Source organism: Aegilops tauschii, chromosome 3, assembly GCF_002575655.3.
Source record: "Aegilops tauschii subsp. strangulata cultivar AL8/78 chromosome 3, Aet v6.0, whole genome shotgun sequence".
Taxonomy (NCBI): domain Eukaryota; kingdom Viridiplantae; phylum Streptophyta; class Magnoliopsida; order Poales; family Poaceae; genus Aegilops; species Aegilops tauschii.
Genome location: NC_053037.3, coordinates 563,726,666 through 563,737,399, shown reverse-complemented (window position 1 = coordinate 563,737,399; position 10,734 = coordinate 563,726,666). Strand labels below are relative to the sequence as shown.

The following is a 10,734-nucleotide window of genomic DNA, read 5'->3' as shown; positions in this document are numbered from 1 at the left end:
TTGTCGTATATTCCTGGCGTAGCATTTCTTCGCCATTGATGATCTATGTACCTGCATTGTCACATGAGTCAATAATATGCAACACATATAGTTGAGCAACAGAAAGAGACAGACTTGGCAAAAAAAGAAGCCACATATCATAAGCATAAAAAAAGTTCATCATACCCAAAACGCCCTAACTAGAGTGATTGTCGCTAGTTAAGGAGGATGGTTTAATACATCACAAATAAAGTTTCGTCGTGCATAACTCAAAGTTTCGTCATAGAGAAAGTATGGACAAAATGGACACATTGTCATATATCGTCAATCACTCCAACATGTCGTGGCATCCATCCAAGTCAGGGAGATAGTCCTCAAGCGCAGTGAAAGGCTTCAGGTCGAGACGCTGAGCTGATACGCGTGTTCGGACGTCTTCCCGCGACATTAGCCCTTCTTCGTAGAACATCCCTATTTTTTCGACGACCTCCTTCATGATGATTTGGGCAAGTTCACGCTAGATGTGATGGAACTCAGCTCGAAGTCGATGATCCGGGATATCTCCTAGGTTCTTTGCCCATTGCAGAATATGGGCATCACCGGATCTAGGTGACATGCGACGGTTCTGCTGATCCCGTGTGTACTCCAGCAAGTTGTGGAGGACATATAATTCGTCACTGAGAGTACCACTCGGTTGCTGGATGCAGCAGAAGTCGGTCTTATGGCATCAAAAGGCTTGCCCTCTACATGAAGCTAGAGCACCAACTCAGTACATCCTACAACACACGTACCATGCAAGGATACAAGTATATGGTTCTCATCCATGAGGGGAAAACCATTTTGGGAGAAGGAGGAGTGACATTGGAGAAAATATGGTCTGACAATATTGGTGTCTTGTCGTCCTCTAGCAGTCCTCCCATCTGCAATCTCAAGGATTTATGCTTCTCATTTTCATTGTTCACACATGTACTAAGTTTCCAGTTAATACAATTCTAGCATGAATAATAAACATTTATCATGATATAAGGAAATATAAATAACAACTTTATTATTGCCTCTCATATTTTCTTCAAAAACTGTCTCTTAGTGTTCTAGATGCAAATATTTCTATTTTTGATGATTTTATGGTGGAAACAAGCAAACAAGACGTTATGGTCACCAAGATAGTCTTGGGTTCACTATCAATATTTCAGTTGGTAGAGATATGGTCTTACTGTGTCTCTGACTGGGCAAAGGTGTCATTGGTCTGTAAGTACGTAATGAATCCATCATGGCAGGGGAAATCCCATATCGAGAAGCTTATTCTCCTTCCAGGAAGACCACACAGATGGCTTCGCTCTTGGCGAAACAACATTGGTCAATACTCGGTCCTTGATTTCTTCTGCTCCGACTACCGGGATCGGTTGGTGCAGCAATTTCATAGTAGAAAAGCAGGCAAGCCAATAGAATTGTCAATGGAGTTGAAGAGGGCAGTTGCACGAACTATCAAGACCTCAATCAACGGTCATCTATCGAGTGGAATTTCCGCACTCATGAAGCATGACAAGAATGATGAACTATGATGGGCATGTCAAGTTAGCGATGAATTTACAGGCACTCACATCATATTGGTATGGCATGTTGCGACTATTTACTTTGAGATCTCTGAAACAGTCAGACGCCCAAATGAAAATGATGTTCATCCAAACCAAGTTGTTACCACTAGCTTGTCCAAATATTGCGCGCACTTGGTCACTTTTGCCCCAGGGTTGCTTCCGGGCAGTTCAGTAGAGTCGGAGTTTATACTCGATAAGCTGGTTGCAGATGCAAAGGAAGAATTTCAAAATCTTGTATTGCCAAGGGAAAAGTATGACAAGTTTATAGAACTACACAATGTAGGTGTACAATATATGCAAAATTGTCGACCAAGGGTATTGTACCTGGGAAGGCATTGGAGAGCATGGAAAATCATACTATCCGGTGGGACCTACTGGCAGATTTTTGGGCAGCGATGATGGTGTATATTGCGCCATCTAGCAATGTGTCTGGTCACATAGAACTTGCACAAAGTGGCGATTTTGTGACACACGTCTGGGCTTTACTTATGCACGCGGGCATCCTGGAGCGGCCTGCTGCAGCTGCAGCCACAATACCCTAGATGGAGGAGAGCAAGATGAAGCTCTCTAAAGGCCGGGAGCCATATATAGTCGATCTATACGTCATCACGATTTGTGTGATAATCATCATTGTTGCATTGTAATAAATGACGGTCAGTGTGCTTGCTGATTTGCTGTAAGATGATGGTTACTTGTTGTACTCTTTGACACACTATGTCTGTTGTACGCATATACTGGTACTCCAGTACCCTATGGTATGTGGTGCATCCGTGCATGTGTGTGTAAAAAGATGGCTGTCCTTCCTAAAATATAAGGCGTATACATTTGTCTTTTAGGCCAGAAGGTTCAACCTCCTTTCCGAAAAAGAATACATTTTAACTTCGGAAAATTTCAATGTAGTGTTCGTAGCACATTTCAAAGAAATTATGTAACCTTGTTGCGAGAATAATAATGTTTCATTGACCATCCTTGCTTTCTGTACTCCTTAACGTGGTAAAGTCAATGGTATAATCCGTTGAGAACGTACAGACATTTTCATCAAGTTTATGAAATTCGGTTAGTGGTATTATTTAGTCGCCAAAGAAAAAAATAGTAGTAGTATTTTGGCATTTGAGTCGTGGTCACCAAGTGAGCATAAACGTAACGTGGCAACTACCAGGTTAATATAACAAACCGTGTTCTTCTTCCCCTTTCCGATGGGAGTTCGGCTCTCATTGTTCGTTGCTAACTTATTCTGACATTTTCAGGTCGGCTTGCAGAGATGGGAAGCCCTGATCACCAGGTGAATAAACTCTCCATTAAATTTTGCAACACGACGCAAGTTCACTCTCCCATTTTTCTACCTTAATACTGATAGATGGGCATTATGGATTAACTAGTTTTGCTTAAATCTTTAGCTTTATACGACCATCTACCTCCGGTGGTTTCCTTTGTGCGCGTGCAGATGAATCCTTGCGGATGGTCGCCGGTGGTGGGCAGGCCATCTTCACGGCGGAGTGCTCCCACACGTTCCACTTCCGCTGCATTTCCGACAGTGTCGCTCGCGGTCACCACAGGTGCCCGCTGCCGCTCTGCAAGGCGCAGTGGCGCGAGCTGCCGTCTGCGCTACCCGCGCAGCCACAGCCTCTAGACCCAGGCGAGTGCATGGCCGCGGCGAGGGCGGCGGCAGAGCGGGGCGCGCCTCAGGAGGCGGCGACCATACTCGAGAACCAGCAGCGGGCGATTCTTCGAACGGGAGCAGCACAAATCGGCGACCCCGTGCTTGCAGAACTGGGAGCCGAGCTGCTCAAGATGCGCAGGCGAATGCGCGCGTTGACGGGCCAGCAGAGCTAGTACACGTACGCGCCGACGGCGTACATGGTCGCCGCCCCCATGAGCGCACCGGCGACGCTGCCACGCCCACGCGCATGCATGCAGACCGCCCGTATGAGCGCCCGCATGAGCGTCCCAAGCATGCAGGTCGCCCGCTTGAGCGCGCCCACACAGCGACGCGCCAGTTCGAGGCAGAAGCGGCAGCCGAGCACGACCGCGGGCAGCGGCAGCCTGACGAGGGCCGGGGTGAAGACGCGGAAAGGTCCGAGCACAAGGTCCCAAGGGCGTGAATAATCCCAGTAGCTGTGTAATAGTCCCCGGCTCTACTGTGTGTCACTGGTTCCCTCTCAGTAAAGCTTGTTCATATATTTTCTTTGAATTTTAGCCTGTTCTTTTTTCATAACAAAATCGGTCACCGCCGCAAAATAAGCAATGCGCCTATTTCATGAAAAAACAGGCTAGTATCTCTGTGAGTTGTCAGCTCCCATGACGGTTGAGCAAATGCTAATGTTATTCGTAAATATATGTCTTGGTGAGGACGATGCCATAGTATGTTGTTCTGTGGAGGGTTGAGAGAAGGAAGCCTTGTGCAGATGAACATGACAGAATGCATCTTTATCCATGAAGATTGTCAGATCAACCATGCTTTGGCAGGCCATGTATATACTCCCTCCGTTCCCAAATATAAGTCTTTCTACAGATTTCAATAAGTGACTACATACGGAGCAAAAAATGAGTGAATCTACACTCTAAAATATGTCTACATACATCCGTATATTGTAGTCCATTTAAAATGTCTAAAAAAACTTATATTTAGGAACGGAAGGAGTATTATGTACCCGACGCTGCCATGCGCCTGACACATGCCAGACGATTCATGCCCGATGTCCAAGATCAAACCATACATGCATAGGAGTAAAGAGCTGACAGCCGCTGGATTGATTTGTCGTGCAAGGATCGTTCCATAATTATCGTGTGTGGAGCAGTTTCGTTATGCACCAGCTACCACTGCCTTGAGATTTTTAGCGTGAGAGCCCTTCTGACCAAGGTCTGGTGTTCCTCTTCCGAATAAATTACTTGTGTTGACTTCTAGAATTGAGGTGGCCGAGTTCTCTTCTGCCAAGTTGGTGGTTTGTTAAAGCAATAATCCTACACCTACGGGTAATTAACAGAGAGTTACGGACCTCCCTTCTCTTCTAATCAAACGTCCGCCCCACTGAGTTTCAGGGGTGGGCCCGTGCCCCCAAAGCTGACCAATGAAAGAATGCCTCATCACCCTGTAAATCCATCTCCCCCATAATTTCCTGTAGATGTAGCATTACCGTTGTTAAAGCGCCCACTGTGTTTGATTGATCGCTCGTTCATAGGTCTCTACGAACGGGCGATCAATCAAACACAGTGGTTCGGCGATACTTTGGCTACAGTTGTCCTGAATCCAAGCTTGACAAGTCTCGTGATCTTGTTTTTGATGGGCTCATGCAAACAAAACAAGGCTATGAAAGAGCATTCCAAGTGACTGAAGCAGAACTTGGTTTCCTGTACGACTTCCTCACCAAGTATGCTTACATTATGTATGGCAGAGAGGTAACGTGTTGTATCTTTTTGCTTGTCATCACAAGTGCCGGTATAGCGGTGGGCACATGGGCTCCTCCATGACCATGTGATTAGGTAGACCCCTCCCCTCCTGTTCGCTCACCCCCCCCCACCCCCGTAGGCGACGGGCGGACCCTGATCCCTCCGCTCCCCCAGCCTCCCTCCCCGTCGTACACCCCTCCTTCCGTCGTCAGCATGGTCTACCGGGCCCTGCCCGTGCGGCGCTGGCGGCGGCGGGGCAGCTTTTCTCTTGCGCGGGGCACGGGGGATCCCTAATGGCGGCAGTGTGGCTCGGCGGCGGCGATCCCATGGGTGACGAGTGCCCTTGACGCGGCAGCGTGGCCAGTGGTCACAGGGCGGTGTGGTGGCGCTGGCGGCGCCCGCCCGGCCCAGATCTGGGCCCTTTTGGACCCCATCTGGGTTGGGGCGTCTCGGCGTGCAGCGACATTGCTCCCTGGTGGTGGTGGCGAGGCGTTGGCGGTCTACGAGCGGTGGCGGCTTCGCCGTCTGGCATGCTGCAGCGTGGTAGCAGGGACTGTCCAGTCCCATTTGGGCCCGGCCGGGCCGTCGGGGCCTGGTAGGTTCTTGTCACGTGAGGGCGGTGGAGGCTGCCCCTCCTACTAGTCACGTGGTGGTTGCTCCTGTGGCCGTTGTCTCCTTTCCCTTCCTCCAGGTCTCGTGTTGGCGACTCCAGTGAGATGACGATGTTGGTTCGGTGACCGTGGTGACACAGCCTAGTGGGTGGCAGGTTGGGTGATGCACTACGGAGCGTCCGGGGGTGGTGGTGGTTGTTTTGGGTCGGGAGAAATCCCTGGCGGCTTGTCCGGCACTAACGCGATGACGCCTGTGGGCCCCATCGGACATTCCTGAAGGGTGTCTGGTATACCCCTTCCCCACTGCCCTCCGCGTACCGTGAAAAACCCTAGGAGTTGTACGAGCAACAGTGGCGGCGCGGTCGCATTCTTTCTTGAAGGTGTTGCTTTGTACGTGACGCTTCAGAGTGCTAGGAATGCGGTGGAACTTCTCTGGAGGGTGCAGCGGTAGCCGGTATTCTTTGCTTCATTGATCTGCTGGTGCCAGCATTTGTTTCTCCTTCCTTTCTCTTGTTTTTCTTTTTGGGTTTGTTTGTGTTGCGGCCCAGCAAGTTGGATGCATCGGTTGCTTTATAATATAAAGCGGGAAAAAACCCTTTATCGCCACTATAATATCCTCTGTGGCACTTTCAACATTTCAAGTGCGACAAATATAGTCTTACTGCATCTCTGACTGGGCGAAGGCATCCTTGGTTTGTAAGTATGTAACACGTCCATCATGGCAAGGGAATGCATGTATTGAGAAGCTTCTTTTGCTTCTAGGAAGACGTCGATCACAGATGGCTTCGCTATTGGCACAACACCATCGGTCAATACTCGGCCTTTGATTCGTTCAGTTGCTTTCAGACTAGAAAAGCACGCAAGGTGGAGCTAACAATGGAGGCGAAGATGGTAATTGCACGTGCTATGAAACACTCGGTCGGTGACCGTCTGTCGCATGGAGCCTCAGCATTAATAAGGCACGGCATGAGTGATGAGCTTCATTAATTGGGCATGTGAGATTAGTGATGAATTTACACTCACTCGCATCGTATTGTTATGGCATGTCGCTCTAGCTACTGTGAGATCTCTGAAACAGTCAGACACCCAGATGAAAATGACGTGCATCTGAACCAAGTTGTTGCCACTAGCTTGTCTAGATATATCGCACACTTGATCGCCTTTGCCCCAACATTGCTTCCAGGGCGCCCAATGGAAACAGAGTCTACCTTGGGTGACTTGGAACAAGAAGCAAAAGAAAATTTTCAGTAGCTATTTAGTCGCCAAAGAAAAGTAGCAGTAGTATTTCGGCATTTGAGTCATGATCAGCAACTCATCATAACGTAACGTGGCAACTACCACGTTAATATAACAAGCCGTGTTCTTCTTCTTCTCAGCATTGTTCGTTGCTGCTGACTTATTCTCAGCATTTTCAGGTGAGCTTGCAGAATGGGAAGCCCCGATGACCAGGTGAATAAACTCTCCATTCAATTTTGTACAATCACGCCGAGTTCTTGTTCCACACAAGGCGTGGACACAATGCTAGCTCGTCCATCCTCTCATTTTTCTGCCTTACCCGGATGATTTTGTGTGAGCGCACGCAGATGAATCCTTGCGCCATCTGCCTGGGCAGCATGGTCGCCGATGATGGTGGTCAGGCCATCTTCACGGCCGAGTGCTCCCACGCGTTCCACTTCAGATGCATCTCCGACAGCGTCGCCCACGGCCACCTCCTCTGCCCGCTCTGCAAGGCGCAGTGGCGCGACCTGCCACTGGTGCGGCCGACATCACTTCTGTCTGCGATAACCACGCAGTCACAGTCAGAGGAGCGGCCACCTTCACCTCCACAGCCTGTGGATCGAGCCGAGAGCGAGCGCGTCCGGGCGGAGGTGCACGAGAGCATTGCCGCGGCGAGGGCGGCGGCAGAGCGGGGCGCGACCCAGGAGGCGGTGAACATACTCGACAAGCAGCAGCTAGCGGTGCTGCGATCGGGAGCAGCACGGATCGGCGACCCCATCATCGTGGAGCTGGGAGCCGAGCTGCTTAAGATGCGCAGGCAAGCGCACGCGCTGAACCAGCAGATGCCGGCGCGCATGCTGGCCGGCATGAGCGCACGGACGCAGCAGCCACGAGCACGCATGAAGGGCCCCCGCATGAGCGTGACGATGCCGCCACGCGCACGCATCCAGGTCGCCGGTATGAGCGCGCGCGCGCCGACACAGCGGCGTGCCAGTTCGAGGCAGAAGCGGCAGCCAAGCGCGGGCAGCGGCAGCGGCAGCCTGACGGCGGCGGGGGTGAAGAAGCGGAAAGCTCCGAACCCAAGGTCCCAAGGGCGCGCGTAAATCCCGGTGACTGCACGTCTGATCCCGAGCGTGGTGGAGATTGATTTGTAATTAAGACACTGCTGCGTTTTTGTGATGATTTTTTTTGTGCTTGTTGATTTGGTGTAAGGAATTCCACAATCTGCTGTACGCTTGTACAACGAGTAGTACCATATGTCCCCGCAAAAAAAAAAGTAGTACCATATGGTGTGGTTGTACATGTATGTGTGTGCAAGTTTAAAAAACTTGTACTTCAGGTGAGCAAGTACATCGTTGAAATTGGACATTGCTTCTTGTAGTGATAGAACTTCAAACAGAAAATGTTTAACCCTGATATAACCTACACGACTTGAGACAGTGGAAGAGAGGCGCAGTGTAGGAGCTGGAGTGCTACAGTTTCCTGAACGGCGGCACTTAAGCAGTACGTCTGCAAGAATGAGGTAATTTTATGAAGAATGTCAGCAGGATGATTGAGGCGTAAACCATCAAAAAAAGAGCTTTGTTGACTATCCGGAAAAAAGGAGCAAATAGCATAAAACTACTACTTTACAGGTTAGGGTTTAAAAAACTACCGTATATTTTTTTCCTTAAATAAAAACCAACTCAGGGGTCGGCTATTTCAAAAAACCCAAATTCCTCGTTGCTACCATTTTAAACCGGTTTATGACAGGTCGGGTCCGCTCCTAAACAATCCGTTTGTTGACCGTTTTGTTTGACCGTTAACTTATTGTGGGACCCACATGTAAGATGTTTCTTCTTCCTCCATTCTCTCCTCTCTCTCTTTCTTCTCTCCTCCTTGCCCAAGCTCCAGCACCTCCACCACTCACCGACGACCACCTCCACCACGCGCCGCGCCCAGGAGCAAGGCGAGCAAGGGTCGCCGCAAGCCGCGAGCGCCGGGAGCCGCGCAGGAGCAAGGAGAGGGCCGCCGCGCGCCATGGCCAGGGTTCAGGCCGACGCGCCCAGGAGCATGCGCTGCCGCAAGCTGAGAGTCATGGCCAGGGGCTCGGGCTCGGGCCGCCGCGCCCAGGAAGAGGGAGGAGAGAGAGAGAGGCCGCTCGGCTGGGACTTCACGGCGGCTCCAGCCGCGAGCGGCGAGAGCCGCGCAGGAGCAAGGAGAGGGCCGCCGCGCGCCATTGCCAGGGTTCAGGCCGACACGCCCAGGAGCACGCGCTGCCGCGAGCTGAGCGTCATGGCCAGGGGCTCGGGCTTGGGCCGCCGCGCCCAGGAAGAGGGAGGAGAGAGAGAGGCCGCTCGGCTGGGACTTCACGGCGGAGCGCCGGGAGCCGCGCAGGCTCCGACCGCGCGCCGTGGCCACGTGCAGCGGCAGCGGTCGGCCGCCTCGCCTCACGCCTCACTGGTACGGGCCAAGGAGCACGGGGCGCCACCAGCCGTGCCTTGGCCAAGGGCTCCGACCGCGCGCCATGGCCAGGAGCAGCTGCAGCGGTCGGCCGCCTCCTTTCGCCTGGCCAGCGACCTGGCGGCCGGCGAGCCGCCGGCGTCGTTTCCTCTGGGCGCACGAGTTACCAGGGGCCCGATTGCTTTTTCGAAAAACATTCAAGGACCCGATTGCTTTTTTTAGAAAACTTACAGGGGTTTTCTATAAGTGCATAAAGAAACATAATTTTTTAATTAGAATAACAAAGGGACACTAACATGTGGGCTCCACATCTAAGGTAACGGTCAAACAGACGGTCACACAAACGGTTTTCTTACATGCGGGTTCCAACTGTCATAATCGTGATCAATAGTAAAGCACTGGACGATTAGAGTTTTTTGAAACAGTCGACCTCTGACTTGGTAGTTATCAGAGAAAAAAAATATTCGATAGTTTTTTGGAACCCTAGCCTGTAAAGTAGTAGTTTTATGCTATTTACTCGGAAAAAAGGGATCGCCCCCCGTTGTCCCCCAGCTGGGCGACTCGTGCGGCCACCATCTCCTTCCGGCCAGCGGCCCTTCGTGCTCCGCTCCTCCTTGTCGCCGCCGGTAGCCATTGCCGGGCAAAACCCGCGCGTGGTAACGGCGGCGGGGCAACCTGAAGGTCTCCTCTCCATGGTGGTTGCTAGCACACCGACGGTGATGGATGGCCGAGATAGGGCTTCGGGGCCGCGGCCCCTTTTCGAGTCGATGGCGGTTGCGGCGGCCGCTTAGTCAGCGTCGTGGTTGGGCTTGGAGGCTACGCGCGGTGCTGCCGTAGCGGCAGCGGTGGGGTTGGGAGTCACCGGATCCGGCCAGAGTGGCTGGTCCACGTCTCCTGCCAAGGTTGGCGTCTCGTCAAGTTCAGGTCTCCGCGGTTGCCGGTGATACGATGCGGTGTCGCTGACCTTTATTTGCAGGTCTGGATCGAGTGGAGGACGGCGTGGGGCTGCTGGCTTCGGCCTAATAATGGTGGTTTGGCCCTAGCGCTCTTCTTCCGCCAAGTCGTCTTTCTACTGAATGTCGACCTCTTGGATCTGGCTACTGATGAATTCGGTCTTCTTGTTGGAGATCTATACCGATTGGCATATAGATCCTTGGTGGAAGGGTGTATTGGATGCGATGAAGACTGTGTGCCAGGTGTTTGGTAACTTGCAACAGCGGCCTCGACAAGCGGGGGCGACAACACTAGGGGACTGCATTTTTGGCGGTGTTCCTTGAGTACCGAGTCTTGATTACCAGAGTGAAAACCTAAGGTTTGGCCTTTATTTGATGTACCTGGCAATGACCTTGTTGAATGCATCGTTTCGGTGAACTCAGACTTCCTCCTCCAGATCCACTGCGTCTGGAGGTAGCCCCGCGGCGATCCGGGCTTCGCAACTTGCCCGGATCTGCTCAAGGAGTTGTAGCCAGCGCTCCGGCGTTAGATATGCGCTACTAGTGGTGACG

The 10,734-nt window shown here is 51.7% G+C and overlaps 1 protein-coding gene across 1 annotated transcript; it reads left to right on the top strand.

Annotated features, from left to right (window-relative positions):
• Window positions 1-6,767: 6,767 nt before the first annotated feature.
• LOC109748421 (uncharacterized) lies at window positions 6,768-8,153 on the top strand. The gene is made up of 2 exons (XM_020307448.4): window positions 6,768-7,018; window positions 7,153-8,153. Exons 1-2 carry the CDS (start codon window positions 6,998-7,000, stop codon window positions 7,888-7,890), a joined length of 759 nt encoding a protein of 252 aa, XP_020163037.1. The 5' UTR covers window positions 6,768-6,997; the 3' UTR covers window positions 7,891-8,153.
• The last annotated feature ends 2,581 nt before the right edge of the window (window positions 8,154-10,734 follow it).

Bases quoted from the DNA above. Each gene is read 5' to 3' on its own strand.
- LOC109748421 (XM_020307448.4), top strand. From the start codon at position 6,998: ATGGGAAGCCCCGATGACCAG. The intron at 7,019-7,152 runs GTGAATAAACTC...GAGCGCACGCAG, and splicing joins TGGGAAGCCCCGATGACCAG to ATGAATCCTTGCGCCATCTG.